At 32.4% G+C, this 14,004-nt stretch overlaps 1 protein-coding gene across 8 annotated transcripts in view; it reads right to left on the bottom strand.

Annotated features, from left to right (window-relative positions):
- LOC107994259 (rho guanine nucleotide exchange factor 17) overlaps positions 1–14,004 on the bottom strand; it is a 126,612-nt gene that overhangs the window by 8,454 nt on the left and 104,154 nt on the right. For all 8 annotated transcript variants that reach the window (XM_062076981.1, XM_062077009.1, XM_017051063.3 and 5 more), the window contains 9 exons: positions 9,055–9,132; positions 4,363–4,440; positions 3,282–3,386; positions 2,970–3,086; positions 2,116–2,402; positions 1,277–1,414; positions 984–1,075; positions 697–919; positions 58–149 (listed from right to left, as the gene is read on the bottom strand). In XM_062076981.1, coding sequence (XP_061932965.1) covers positions 58–149; positions 697–919; positions 984–1,075; positions 1,277–1,414; positions 2,116–2,402; positions 2,970–3,086; positions 3,282–3,386; positions 4,363–4,440; positions 9,055–9,132 — 1,210 coding nt within the window. The remainder of the gene's footprint in view (positions 1–57; positions 150–696; positions 920–983; positions 1,076–1,276; positions 1,415–2,115; positions 2,403–2,969; positions 3,087–3,281; positions 3,387–4,362; positions 4,441–9,054; positions 9,133–14,004) is intronic.

Genomic DNA, 14,004 nt, shown 5'->3' with positions numbered 1-14,004 from the left:
GAGCAAAATTATATTATTTATCTTTCAAATTAAACTTCACGAATTACATATACTCACCTAACTTCTGTTTAGCTTCGTTGAAACTCTCCTCCCAGCTGGCTCTTTTGTCCGGCTTCGTGAACATCACGGAAATGTTCTCGATTCCAGCTCTGAAAATACACGAAACAGGTGTCACACGAGTCGTTTTTAAGTCACGTTGCATATTGTATACGGTTCGATGCACGTGTACCTGGAACGTGAGGTGAACAAAGCGCAAAAATACGTTTATTGTAAGGTTGGACCGCTTTATGAGCGGCTAATGGGATGAAATGTTGGCGTTCAATAAACTGTCACTGTGTGTAACATCGAACCGAGGATTCTTACGTTGTCATCTCGGACATTATGGTTTGCTGCATACCGCGAATGACGTTCGAGAGAAGATATGCGTGCGAACTTTGCGCATAAAGGAATTGGACACAATGGAAAGCGGGACTCGTTTAATGGGAACTGTTGTAAATTATGAAAAGAATTTTCACGAGCGATTTTAAAAGCTTTTAACGTTGCACGAGTAACATCTGTGGCGATTGAAGCGTTTATTAATAAATGAAGATTTAAATATCGATGGCAAGATGCGATTACGCCCGTTCAATTTTGATTGACTTTCCAATGCCGGATATTTTTGAATCGATCGATGAATAAAGTCGACGTGTTACTTACTGAGTATTAAGCGTTAATTCCAGACAAGCCAGCTGTGAATGCGCCGCGTTCCTCTCGGCTAATTGACGCTGCGCCTGGCCCAGCATATCCTTGATCAGATCCTCCAATTGTTGCTTCGCACTGTGCAACGTGGATGCCAGCTCCTGAAGTTGGGTCAACGTTGCGCAGTCTTCGCGCAGATGATCTACTTCGCGGGCCATTCGCCTCAAATTTTCATCTTTGGCTGTCGAGAGCAACAGTTTCCTTTATTTTATTAATCCAAACGGAAGATGAAGAATTCCCTTTACCTTTCATAACTTCTAAGTCGTCCAACGGTATTCTCATTAACATTTTGTACTTGTTCGCTTCGAGTAGGCCAACCAGACTATTCGGGCAGGAGCTATTCGACAGAAAACGAAAGCATAAGTATAGATGAAAACTATAACATATTAAATTATATAACTATAATAATTAAATGTGAATAAAGTTTCACCAATTGAAATTGTACAAGAATCGTTCTCGTTGAAAATTCTTTAGGAATAATATCAAGTTCGAAATAATATGAATCTTTATTTTAAATATTCGAAAAGGATATACTCACGTCGACGGTTTTCTGATAGTTCCGCTCCTCCTCTTGATGCTGGTGATAACGAGTAAATCGGAAAATAAAAATAGCGCCCGTTCCTTTCTGGTTCCTTGGTTCGATGCGATGGTGACCAGATCTTGACGAATGAATGCTCTGCGGCATAGAACGGACTCGTGTCATTTTCAGATGAATCTTTTTTGTTTTCACAGCAATTTCCATCGCGTGACACGCATCGGTATTGGGAATCGATACGGCGTGCACGCTTAGAGGTTGAACACTTGACGATGAAACGAAGAGCCGAGTGCAACGTTTTACGCGCAGCTACTCGATCGAGGGCTCTATTGTGCGGTTAATGTCATTTTAATCTCGTTCCCCTTTATTCCTCCCGTGAATCGTGCAAAACAAAAAAAAGACACGAATTCGTACACGATATGTATTTTAAAAATATTTTTTAATACGTTCCAATTTCTTCCTCGTTTATTTTTTCTCTCGTACTATATTTACACGGTATATTAACGAGAAATATTAAACTTTCATAGCAACGTTCAATCGAGAAATTGTTTAAAATAAAAATTGATATTTAACGATCTTTACGGGAAAATTGAAATTTTATATTCAGAGAAGATTTTTAAAAAATGTAATTACGTACGATTTTTATTTTCCTCGTTTTTTAAAAATTCTGAGTACTTTTCGTCGAACAATATTCTGTATCATATAAAATAAATTTCATCTCAATGGATATAATTTTATCCAAGAAGAAAAATATAAATTCTTATTTGTTTAATTATTTAGCGTGTACAAAATTTGTTCGCTTTCCAAACTTTTCCCTTAATTACATCAATGAAAAAGTTCACCTGTCATTCGTCACGATACCAGCCAGTCCTTCGACGAGCGCCTGAACCTCCCTCAACGTAGTTTGCTGTTGCTCCCACTCGAGAGACTCCCTTTCCGTGCAATTGATCTTTACGACCAACTCGTGCACCTCTTTTTGGGCAGCTTGTAGCAACTCGAAATCAGGATGCGTGGTGTCGGTGTGCTTCAACAGCCTCTGGATCAGCAACTCGTAACGGGGTATCTTCTGCACCGGTTTGATCAATAACTGATCCAATCCAAGTTTCCCTTTGTGCTCTCGTTCCATTGTCTGCCACGATCGAAAGGAAGAATGTTAAATCTCTTTGGAGGAAAGAAGAATAGAGCAAGTCGAGAATGGTTTCCTTTTTATTAAAATTTGGAAAATTTATTATATCTGTTTAAATTCTGGAACAATGTAAGGAAATTTAAAAATATTAAACGAATCTTATTCTTCGAACAGATTATCTTATACTTTTTTAAACATTTAATTAAATAAACAAAATTTGTTTCATATTAGAAAAAAATGGTAGCCAAATGGGCTTTTATATTTATTGGATTAATTTTTATGATAAATCCATCTTTAGTTTGCATCAACTTAATGCTTCATCACAATAAAGGAATCTTTAATATTGATGCTATGGATATTAAAAAAACAAAAATTGGAATATTTTTAAACGAAACGTCGTGATTATAAATTCTTCCATTTTTCTTATAACTTAGTTATTTCGAGCGTTAAGAAATTTATGCGAAATGGAGCGAATTCTAATGAAATTAAATCCAAGCTACTGTTTAACAATGCAGAAGATAAAAATGCTAATTGGGGAAAAGAAAAAAAGAATGCATGGCGTGTATATACCTCGAGGAATCGCGCGAAAGCCGGTTTCGCTTGGCAAGTTGTTTTTATCGCCTTCCTCGCGGACTTCCAATTATCAAGGAAAAGAGTATATGTCTCCAGGACGACTGGCTTAGTGAACTACAAAAGAATGAAGAATAATATTAATGTCAAATTGAAATTTATCTTTGGATTGTTTTGTACAGAAAGAAGAGAAGTATATATATATATATGAACTTTTCAAATTATCAATTTGACGTGTACTAAAATAAAATAATTGAGTTACAATGATTTAAAATTTATTTAGGAAGCGAGTATTCGATAAGAAAATCGTACCACATCGAGGAAAACATCGCCAATCGTCTGTTTAAGCTCCCAAGTATCCAGTCTTTTACGTAATTCCTCCAGGAACACTTCATGATGATTGAGAATAGCGGGAATCTGAAACACGTATATTCGAATTCTCTTTTGATGACTTAATTCTTTCTAAATTCTAAACTCTATTCAAAGCTTCAAAGAATGTTAAATATAAATCGCTAGAGAAATAACGGAATTCGTTTTACTGTTGCCAATGGTCTCTTCGAGGCTTAGATGTACAAAATGCCAAAGTATCACAAAAATCATAATCTAAATACTCGCAATATTAAAACAGAATTATCGTTAATTTTGATAATTATCATAATATACGACGACTTGTTGTACTCATATTCAATTTCGACAAAATCTACAACTCCTACTGTAAAACGTGACTGTTGATTAAACAAAACCTCAAACACGAATAATCCCATTCCTCTTAATAGAACTATAACAAACGTTTATTATCTTGTAATTAGGGAATACGAATTGTGTCTGCGAGGCTGGTAATAATTGCTCTCTCCGCATAATATTTAATAACAAAATATCCACAGCCTGTTTCGTGATACCGTGGCATCGTATTAAACTCGTTCACGTTTCAATGATTAAGAAATAATTAACAATTGTTCCTTCCATCACGAGAATCAAAAATGAAAGAAGGTGCAATGAATTAATTGGGAACTCGTGATATTCAAACATCGATCGAACATACAACGAATTAACATGGATGAATTTCCGTTTCATTATCACCTTTTTTATCTCGTCTGGTGTTCTTTCGCGAATTTCTCTTACGCTTGTATATTTATGGCAAGTGAAACGATGCGTGTATAGTCAGCCGAATATCACATATCGGTAATTTGATAATGTCGCTTATAAATTTTCTTGCACGACTTGAATAACTAATTAAACATTTTTAAATACCAAAATTATAATCTATAATATATCGTTAATTTCATATTTATTCATTATACGTACAAATTTGATATTCAATGTGTAAATTATAACAAATTTATGATTCTCTTTTATCGAAAAGAAAAATTCTTTTATCGAAAGATTATTTTACCTGATAAAATATCTCGTCCACCGTCGCCGAGTCCACCAAGCCTGCATTTTCAGAGCTTTTCAACGGTTGAAGGTATTTCTAAAACAAATCAAATTTCAGTCAGTTTTCACGTTCACAACCAGAATCCTATATTCCGTATCCTAAAGTTTGACACTTTTGTAAATAAAATATCCAATTGGAAAAACAAATGTCTCGTATTACTTTATATTGGAAACTCGGCGTTCGATCGATTTTTATTCAACTGGAATACAGTAATGCACAGAGACAGAGAGAGAGAGAGAGAGAGAGAGAGGAACGGGATTTCGTCGACTTACGCAACGTGAGTCAGAGATGGAAACCTTTATTTTCAACGCGGATAAATAACCGTTCATCGGGTTACATGAAGACGCAGAATCGCAGAACAACCTCGGGAATAAAAAGAAACAAGAGAATCGATCGAGGAAACTCACGAAGGACGTGATGAATTGGATCTAAGGTATTCCGCGGATGTTTAACTTTCAAAGAGTGGATAGTTGTGTTGGGTATATTTTTAGCGACTTCTCTATGCTAATGGCTCTTTGGATTAGACCGGATGAAAAGTTAAATGGATTTTAATGTAACACGCAACGCAAAAGTATAAATTGAAATTGTTTCGAGGAAAAGTGTTAAACTTAAGATTATAGTGAATAGTAAATTGCGAATTGTAAATTGAAATAAAACTGTGATAAGTATATAATAACTGTGATGAGTGAATTTTTCATTGTTCGAAGAAGTTTGTCTGTTCTGATATTTTTAAATGTTGAGATGCTGATATTAAAATTTGTATAAAATTTCACGTTAAGAGAATCGGTTAAAATCAAGAAATCGAGAAATTCCCTCATTGAGAACATTTTCATTTCCGTTTACTTCATCCAAAGGGATGAATTATCGATCTGGAATCACAATTATTATACACAATTGATACCTGTTTATTTGTATTTCCTGATGGATAACTTTCTATTATTTTTCTAACTTGGAGCGACGACATGAAAAATCGTTGATATCCAAACCCCAAGGCTACGCTGTTAAATAATCGTTCGGCTCGAACAACAATCATCGTGGACCGTGATGTTTATAAAATATGACAATCAAACAGTTTTAAGATTACCGACGTATACTATGTTGCGGAATTCGAATTCTTCTTCTTTTTCTTTTTTTTTTTTTTTGTTTTTTTGTGAATCGAAAAAAATCTTAGAGATAGAAATTGCGTAGATATCGTTGCTTTTAATATCTCGTAGAAGAGATGACGCTTTGAATTTAATTCCGTGGAGACGTAGAAGACTTTCAAGACGATATTCTCGTCTCGTGACACATTATAGACATTAAGGAAAATTGGAAGATGTTTGCTGAACAATATTGTTAATCTATCTGGTGTACGTGTTTCGCGGAACACTACAGAATTATTTTAGATGTCCAGAAATCTTCCATATGTATAAAATAGCTGGGATTATTTTGCAATGAAAGTGCAGTGAAATATAGTACGTGTGTGTGAGAATTCAATTTATTATTTCCTCGTAATAAATTAGATGATTTAAATCGAATTTAGATTTACACTATTCTCTACTTTACAAATCTGCATTTCCAGAATAGCATTGAAACATACTCTGAATCATTCTAATATATTTGTGAAAAATTTGCAGCCAGCAAAATTTATTCTCCGTGAAAATTACGCGCGAAAAAAATGTAGCATAATATTTAAAAGAAAATTTCTACTTTTTTATTAAACTTTTCAGGAATGAATTTATTACACGCAGAAGATAATTATTCATTTTTTTTCAAATATACAACAATTAAAAATTTGATAAAAATTTATTTAACAAATTACTTATCTATTTTTCGATCACTAAAAATATATTCTATATGATCGTACAATTATCAAAGTTCATCAACATACGAGTAATGGTGTAGCAATATGTGTTTTCCATATGTGTGTGTGGTATAAATGAAAGAATTTAATAATTCTCACGAACCTGTCAGATAAACTAGATATGTCTGTCGCAGAAAATAAATAAACCATCAGAAACCAACCAGTTATTTCCATTACTCGCCACATTAGAATCAATAGCTGTGTCTGGATTCTAGAACGAAATCAACTTTTATTTCCTCAATATTCTCAATTGTTTCAATAATGGCATCGAAACGATTATTCCTCCTGTATTTTCAAACATATTGATAATGATACTTGACCGAGTTGGTCCATGGAATTCCGTAATAAATATTTTTTACGAGGAAATATCTGTAAAATGTTACAGATACTCGTATTCGATTTAAAAATAGACGAACGTTAATGCAGACTGAATAAGCGAAAGAATCGTACGATTGCAAATTGAATTAATATATTAATGGAATGTAATGTATCTGAATGTAATGAACAGTACATATATGAATCGAATAAATTAAACATTTCTGCACTTAACAACGTTATATTGAAATACGAGTCAATTGTGTCGTTAACAATTTCATTCATAAATTTACGTAAGGTTTTAAGTTACGATTTAATATAAAAATATAAAAAAGAGAACGAAGAATTTAAAAAATAGCAATACGGAAGAATCCATCTCGAAAAATTATAATATAATATTTAAAAAAAAATTGTATCCAGGTCACAGTAATAACTTTTTATAACATTTAAAACACAGGAAAATTTTCTCGTTATCCTCAACTGCGTTTTTCGTTCCTCCATTTCGATCCATCCTTATTTATTCAACCAATGTAGAATTACCTGCGTAGAACCAATGAGGAATCAGACGAGGAACAGATTGGATATCTCAGCGATTTTCTATTTTCCATCGCCTATATTCATCTGAAAAAGCAACTTCTCAGAATCCAGTTCCAGTTGCATCGTAAAAGATTGCCGCGACTGACATATCGATACGCGCAAATAAATCTGGAAATCATGTCTGGCCGCCATCGAGGATATTAAATTCATACCACGTGCCTGTATCGCATGGGTCGAAGGTTGTGGCCCATTTGCACCACGATTCGTTGCATTGTTTGTGAGAAATCGTCCTTCCATGATTGTGTCGGGTCGCAATAATTACCGACTAATTGCACCCATTATTTATCGACCGAACAGCCTTCGAATAACGAACAACAAGGATAGAACACCCCCGACTTTCTTTAAATGTCAAACGACGAGAGAAACGGCCGATTTTCTATGACGATTTCACGAGTTTCGTAAGAAATAATGGGAATGGTGCGAAGTTTCTCGATTGGAGTGTTGAAATGGAAAAATTCGAGAGGGAGGAAGAAGGAGAGAGATGGACAGGGGTTGAAGCTGTAACGAGAATTATTTCTTTTTGTGTAAAATTAGGTAATGAGCAGAAATATCATTTTTTTTTAATTTAATAAGACGAAACGTTGTTTCCATTTTTCTTTTTTCTTTTTTTTTTTTTCAGCCACCTTCACCTTTAACCTTTTAGGGGAGAAATGACGCTTTCTTCGATAAAAATGTATGTAAAGAATTGCCACTTTTTGTGTAGGGGAGATTAATTGGGGCTTTGTCGGAAATCGTTAAAGTATCTGATAAATTGTCACAGAAAATTATTTATTTATATTTCTTATGATAGAACGAAATTGTTTCGAAAATGATATATAATTAATTATTGTATTATATATGGCATTGAATATTATTCCTGTAGATTTCTAATGTTTGTTTTACATTAATAATTATATTAAAAAAATAATTATTTCTAATACTTCTTCAAGGAAAAATTTATAAAGTTATACGAACATTTTGTATCAGACGTTTTTGTTAAAACGCTCAAATTAAATCGTAAAGCGTGTAAACTTAAAATGGACGTCTTAAAAATATCTTGAACCATTTCAACAAAAGTTATATTGCTTATTAAAAATAATAAAAAGAATTTTCCTGCTTCGTCACTTTTGAACTTATTCTACGACTTTTTTACGATCCTCACAAAATTTTATTTCGAAAAATTTCTTCTCTTTAATATTATATATTAGTAGATAATTAAAAAAGAAAAATAATATAATAGAAATTTCTTCGACAATCACTTTGAGTCGGTAATATTTATCAGAAAACGTTAATATGTAATTCGGGTGGCATTTAATGGAAACAACAAGCCGGAGATGCGAAGCTGAATAAGTTAACGAGAAAATTTTCATGAAGTAGATCACTAGAGTGGAATCCTTGTACGAAGCAAATAAACGGACAACGAGCTTGTTTACAAGAAACAAGGTCGCGGCTTCGATGCTCAAAGAACTTTCGAAAAGCACATTTCAGTTTACAATATTCTCCATTGGAAGAGAATGAGCAAAATGAAGGAAAAAAATCTTCAAATTTGAGATATATTCTTCCTGTCCCGTTTGTTTGAACAATTAAAAGAAAATTAATCTTGAATAATAATAAAAATTATATATAATTTGATATTAGCATAATATTTTCATTATAATTTAAATCAAAGCAAGCTCACGATTTATTTTCGCCAATTTTTTCTTTTTTTTTTTTTTTTTGAGAATTATGCTTTCAATCGTATTCAGAGAACACCCGAATTACGCTTATCTTCCTAGTATTTCATTTCTGTTAAATTGATAAAACATGGAATATAGTCAATCCTCGACAAATGATTCGTTCGACAAGAATCGTTTTTGATTATATTTCATGGGGAAATTTTATCGATATTATGTAGTTTATTAAAATGATATACTTACATTGACTAGTATTTGCAGTGCTTCCACGTACGAACGCTCTGTATCGTATAGTTCCACGACCACGTGAGTTCTCGTATCCTGAAAAACAAAATTAACGATTTAAAGTGATATGGAATATTGAGTCATTCTCTAAAGATTTATAAACAATTAATTAAAAGTAATTCTGTTACATATAAATATAACGAAACATTGAAAAAATAATCGTAAAATATTAATCTTTGTGAAAGAAAGAAAAAACGAATACTAATGGACATGCAAAAATTCGGTGAATATTTATATAGAGAGAATAAAAGAATTATTTGAAAATAATTCTATATAAATATTTCGTAAGCCACTTATGTGATATGTGATAAAAATCTATTCTGAAATAATATAGTTTTTTGTATTTAAGTATATTGAATTTAATCGAAATATTATTTTGCTTGTACATTGAATTTCATTATTCGAGACGATGGCTTCCATTTAACTTCTCTCAATTGTAAGTGGAATATAGGCAAAAAGTTAAATTATAATGAAAAAAATAAACCATAAAAAATCCTTTCAATTAATTTAATTTAATTAATTTTAATAACGTGCATTATAACAATATTTAAAATATAATGCCTGTAGTACCTACTTAGTTTCTTTAGAACTAAGGGGTTGAAATTAATATTTCATCAACTAGGAAACGAATTATTAAAAATGCTCGAAAGAATATTCCAAATAAAACAGCGCAAGTTTGTATCACCCAACATCTCTATTAATTTATAAAATATTTACGTAATATCGTTAATTATCTGACTTTCAATATTCAAAATGATTAATTGAAAATTACCAATTGTAAAAAAGAAAGAAGAAAACGATTCAAATATTCCAAAAAAAAAAATCTTACAAAAATCCTTTCAATTATTTTGATATTCACGCTATTTAAATTCTTTTCAATTATCCCATTGTTCGATGAAATCCTGAACAATCAATTGGTCTAGGAAACGATAAAGTTTTCACGTTGATCCCATGTTGTGATACAGATCGCACATGCCCACGTATCGTGCGAGCACGTGCGCACATTCACGTGTTCAACAACGTCATGCCACTGATTACGAGAAAAACTATTCTCGATTACGTAAAGCGTAAGACATAACATAATCTTATGTCTTGAACCTGGACGATTGTCATCGATCGTTATGACATAATCGTCGTTAAAGTGTTTCCCGTTATATTCAACATTTTTCACCTTCTATATTTATCTTCAATATTATTTTTATTATTTTGTAATCTCGTGAAGAGATTACGAAATAAAAAAATTTTTACGAACTGTAATAAATATTTTCGTATAAACAACGTATATATTTACTAAATATATCCTTTTGCATATAAACTAACAAATTATGAATATTAATAAACTGTCTATTATACATATATATATATATTTTACAAAATTTTGTGCAAGCAAGAATAAAATCTATCTGATGTATCTATTTGCCGATGAAAGGTAGACAGATAATAAAAATGTATTCTTTCACAAACTAATCCCTTAAAATCAATTTTTCTAAAACTGCACTTCGCAACGCAGAATTATTTTTCATCAGAAAGAATAGAAATAAAAAAAATTCCGTTCCATTCTCGCGGTGTTCGCATCTTTCACGGAACAGCCGATACAAAGCGCGTACAGGAAAAACCGACGATTCCATGTTTGCCTGGAATAATCGATGTCAAAAATTAAAAAAAATAAATAAAGGAATAAATAAAAATAGAAAAGTGATCGATATGAAAAATGAAATAAATAAATAAGAGTGGAAAAAAAGATATCGATGTAAAGAAGGAATGAGCACGATGGTCACACAATGCGCGTGCAATGTAGGTCCGTTGTGTGTACACACGTATATTGTGGGATATTGGTTGTAAGCATGAAAAGGAAAGCTACCCACGCGGTCTGTGCTGACACGCTCGTTATTTTCGCTGTCCACCGACGGCTGGCTGATGAGCTTGCGATCAGCGTTCATCGTCATCCTCTTCTCTAACGCCTTTGTTGCTTCCTCGATATAGTTTTAAACTCTCTAATCGCGTATCAATCAGGCTCCCCGCATTCGTGTCCCATGTCGATTGTTTCACGAATTGTTTACGACACTTTTCGAATCGCGAACAACAAGTTTTGCTGGTCTAATTGGAAGGAATCCTCTTTGTCAACGGGATTCTAATGATTCGATGGATCGATCAGAGAAGTGATTTTATTCATTATTTTTCGAAGAACGATTCATTAGATTCTGTTAAATGTTTGACACGGTTGAGATAGAGATGGATGAATTGTTGGTTATCTATAAGGAAGAAGATCGTTCTGTATGTAGCCTTTTCCTTTCTAGATTAAATGTTAAATGGAGGGCAATATTATATTGGAAGAATAGATTCGTAATTGGGAAAATAATTTCGATGCGAATTGCAGGCACAACACTTGAACAATTTCGATTGGATTATTTTAAATTAGAGTGAGATAGTTTGTTGATTATTTTCGAAGTAAAAAGAAGAAGAGGCTTATAACTATATTTCATTTATTAGATCAATAGTAATTGGAATGTTTTATTGAGAAGATAATTTCGTTCTACAAAGAATATTCAGAAGACAATTTCAAATGATGATTTTATAACTATGTGATTCATGATTTATAATCTTTGGACAATCAAAATTGTTCGATTATTAGATACAAAATATTCAACATATGATCCCTGTCTTTTTTATTTCTGAAGTAAGCAATATTATAAAAATGAAATTAATATTTATTAGATAAATTTTCAATTATCTGCTTAGATTCGTAATCTCGCTTATTCTCATTATTATCCGTTCTATTGAAAATGAAGCGAATTGTGTAAAAATTATATCTGGTTACAAACGTGAAAGAGTTTTACAATATTGTAAGAAATTGACGAGAAAAGAAGATTTTCTTCGATTCCTTATCAGCCGCGGGTATCGTTCGTTTTATCCCATAGCTTTCATCCTTATTAACATTTTTTCATAACACGCTATCAAGAAATATTAATAAAAATAATTAATTTATTGGAAAATTATAATATCGCTAGCTCGATGCAGAAATTGAAAGAACAAAAGTTATCTTCGATATGATATTTTCGAACAAATCTCATTTTAAAATCAAACAAAAATATTTCCAATATTTCGTAATACGAGTGATAAACAAGAGAAAGAAATATCTGTAAACAGTTACGTTCTAAAATAACAATATGCTGATATCATTATTTTCAATACTATCGCACTTCGATATCTATAAAACTTTTAAAAAATAGAATTGATTATTTCAGTTTAATTATAATATTTATTCATCTTTATTCCAATGTTAACTAGATAAATTCATCTTTCTCGTTCTAATTCAATAAATATATATTATCACGTACTAAACATCTATGTCTGATTTTGAGTTATTAATCATGAAATTAAGCCTGAAAACAATTTTTCATTCAATCGAGGATAGATAGAAAAACGCTCAAAATTCCAAATTTAAAATTTTGATACGTACTATTAGAACGAAAGTATCGATATAATTTGAATAATATTTCATTGTTGAGTATCTGTATAATTTCAATTACTCGATTAAATCGCGAACAAAATATTGTTTCGAGTTTTCTCGAGAGCATTTCGCTTCGGAGCGATCGAGCAGTGCCACTTTAAAAGCTCGGTCCGACAAGTTTTGGCGTTTCCACGTAGAGCTTTCACACTTCGAGCTAGGATGATCATACGTCGAACACGTCGTGCATGTACCACACCGTTCTTCCACGTTATATTTAGCAAGCTGACTCAGGGCCCCCCTCGTGAGCTTGCAAGCTCCCCTTTCTGTCTTTTTCGCTCTTTCACGCTTGTCCTTCTTTCCGAGAAACACGCCATTCCGTACCGATTACCGAACCGATTACATTCGAAAGGATCTGATTTTCGCTTCTTCGCTTCGATTCGTGGAAATATCAAAGATAAAAGAACAATATATGAAAATTAATCCAAAGATGAATGCAAGCGGAATAAGATATCGGGAAGATATCGAAAGAAGTTGATCAAGATAGATTGTGTGATAAAATTAATACATTGAATTATGAAATTCAATAGGTACTTTTTTTAGGTATTCTTAATTTTTAATCAGAATGTTATTATTGTTATTACTATGTTAAATTTTTTTTTAACAATGTTTGATTATTAAACTTGCAATTGACGTTAAAACGTTACATAGCGAATAATTCAATCGAAAAGTTACTTCTCCCGATAACGAACTCCTGGTTAATTTTAATTACTCTTCGAACCGTTCTGAAACCACTGCAAACTTCATTATCGTTCCGTATAACGAGTAAAAAGTACAATTCCATAGATACTCCCTCCCCCCCTGATCAATAATTCAATAAAATTTCTAAGAAAGGAAGGAAGACGGGGGAAAGAGAAGGAAAAATAGAACATCGATTATATTAGCCGGTTGATAAGAGATCCTTGGAAATCTTAGAACTGGAATGCGTTTTCACGTGAAATTAGATCCTAATAGGGAAATGTTCTGAAAGCAGATTGGCCAATGTCGATGCAAGGCTACATTCATTCCCCTCGAATATAACGCGCGTTTCCTCCTCGATGGAATTCGAGGGGTGGAATACCGTATGCTCCTGTCGATATGTCTTGTCATTCTTGTCACTCTCGAACGACAGAACTCAATTTCCAATCTATTTTATTGATTGAATTAATAGAAACCTCGCATATACTATTAATTAACTTAGAAAAGAAAAGAAAAGAATTTTTTTAAATAAAAATAAGTAAGTGCGAGGGACGAAATTCTATCGTGATGAAAAATATTTAGAAAAATTTAAAATTGGATAGATGATTTAAATCTTATAAGAGAAATGTATGTATAGAATCATTTCAGATTTACGACTTTATCCCGTGAATCTTTGTTCACTCATTGTGACATTAAATAATGACAGCTCGACGGGAGGGAAT

The sequence above is a fragment of the Apis cerana genome, linkage group LG1, assembly GCF_029169275.1.
Source record: "Apis cerana isolate GH-2021 linkage group LG1, AcerK_1.0, whole genome shotgun sequence".
NCBI lineage: Eukaryota > Metazoa > Arthropoda > Insecta > Hymenoptera > Apidae > Apis > Apis cerana.
The sequence above is the reverse complement of the archived record's forward strand: the minus strand, read 5'-3'. Positions and strand labels throughout refer to the sequence as shown.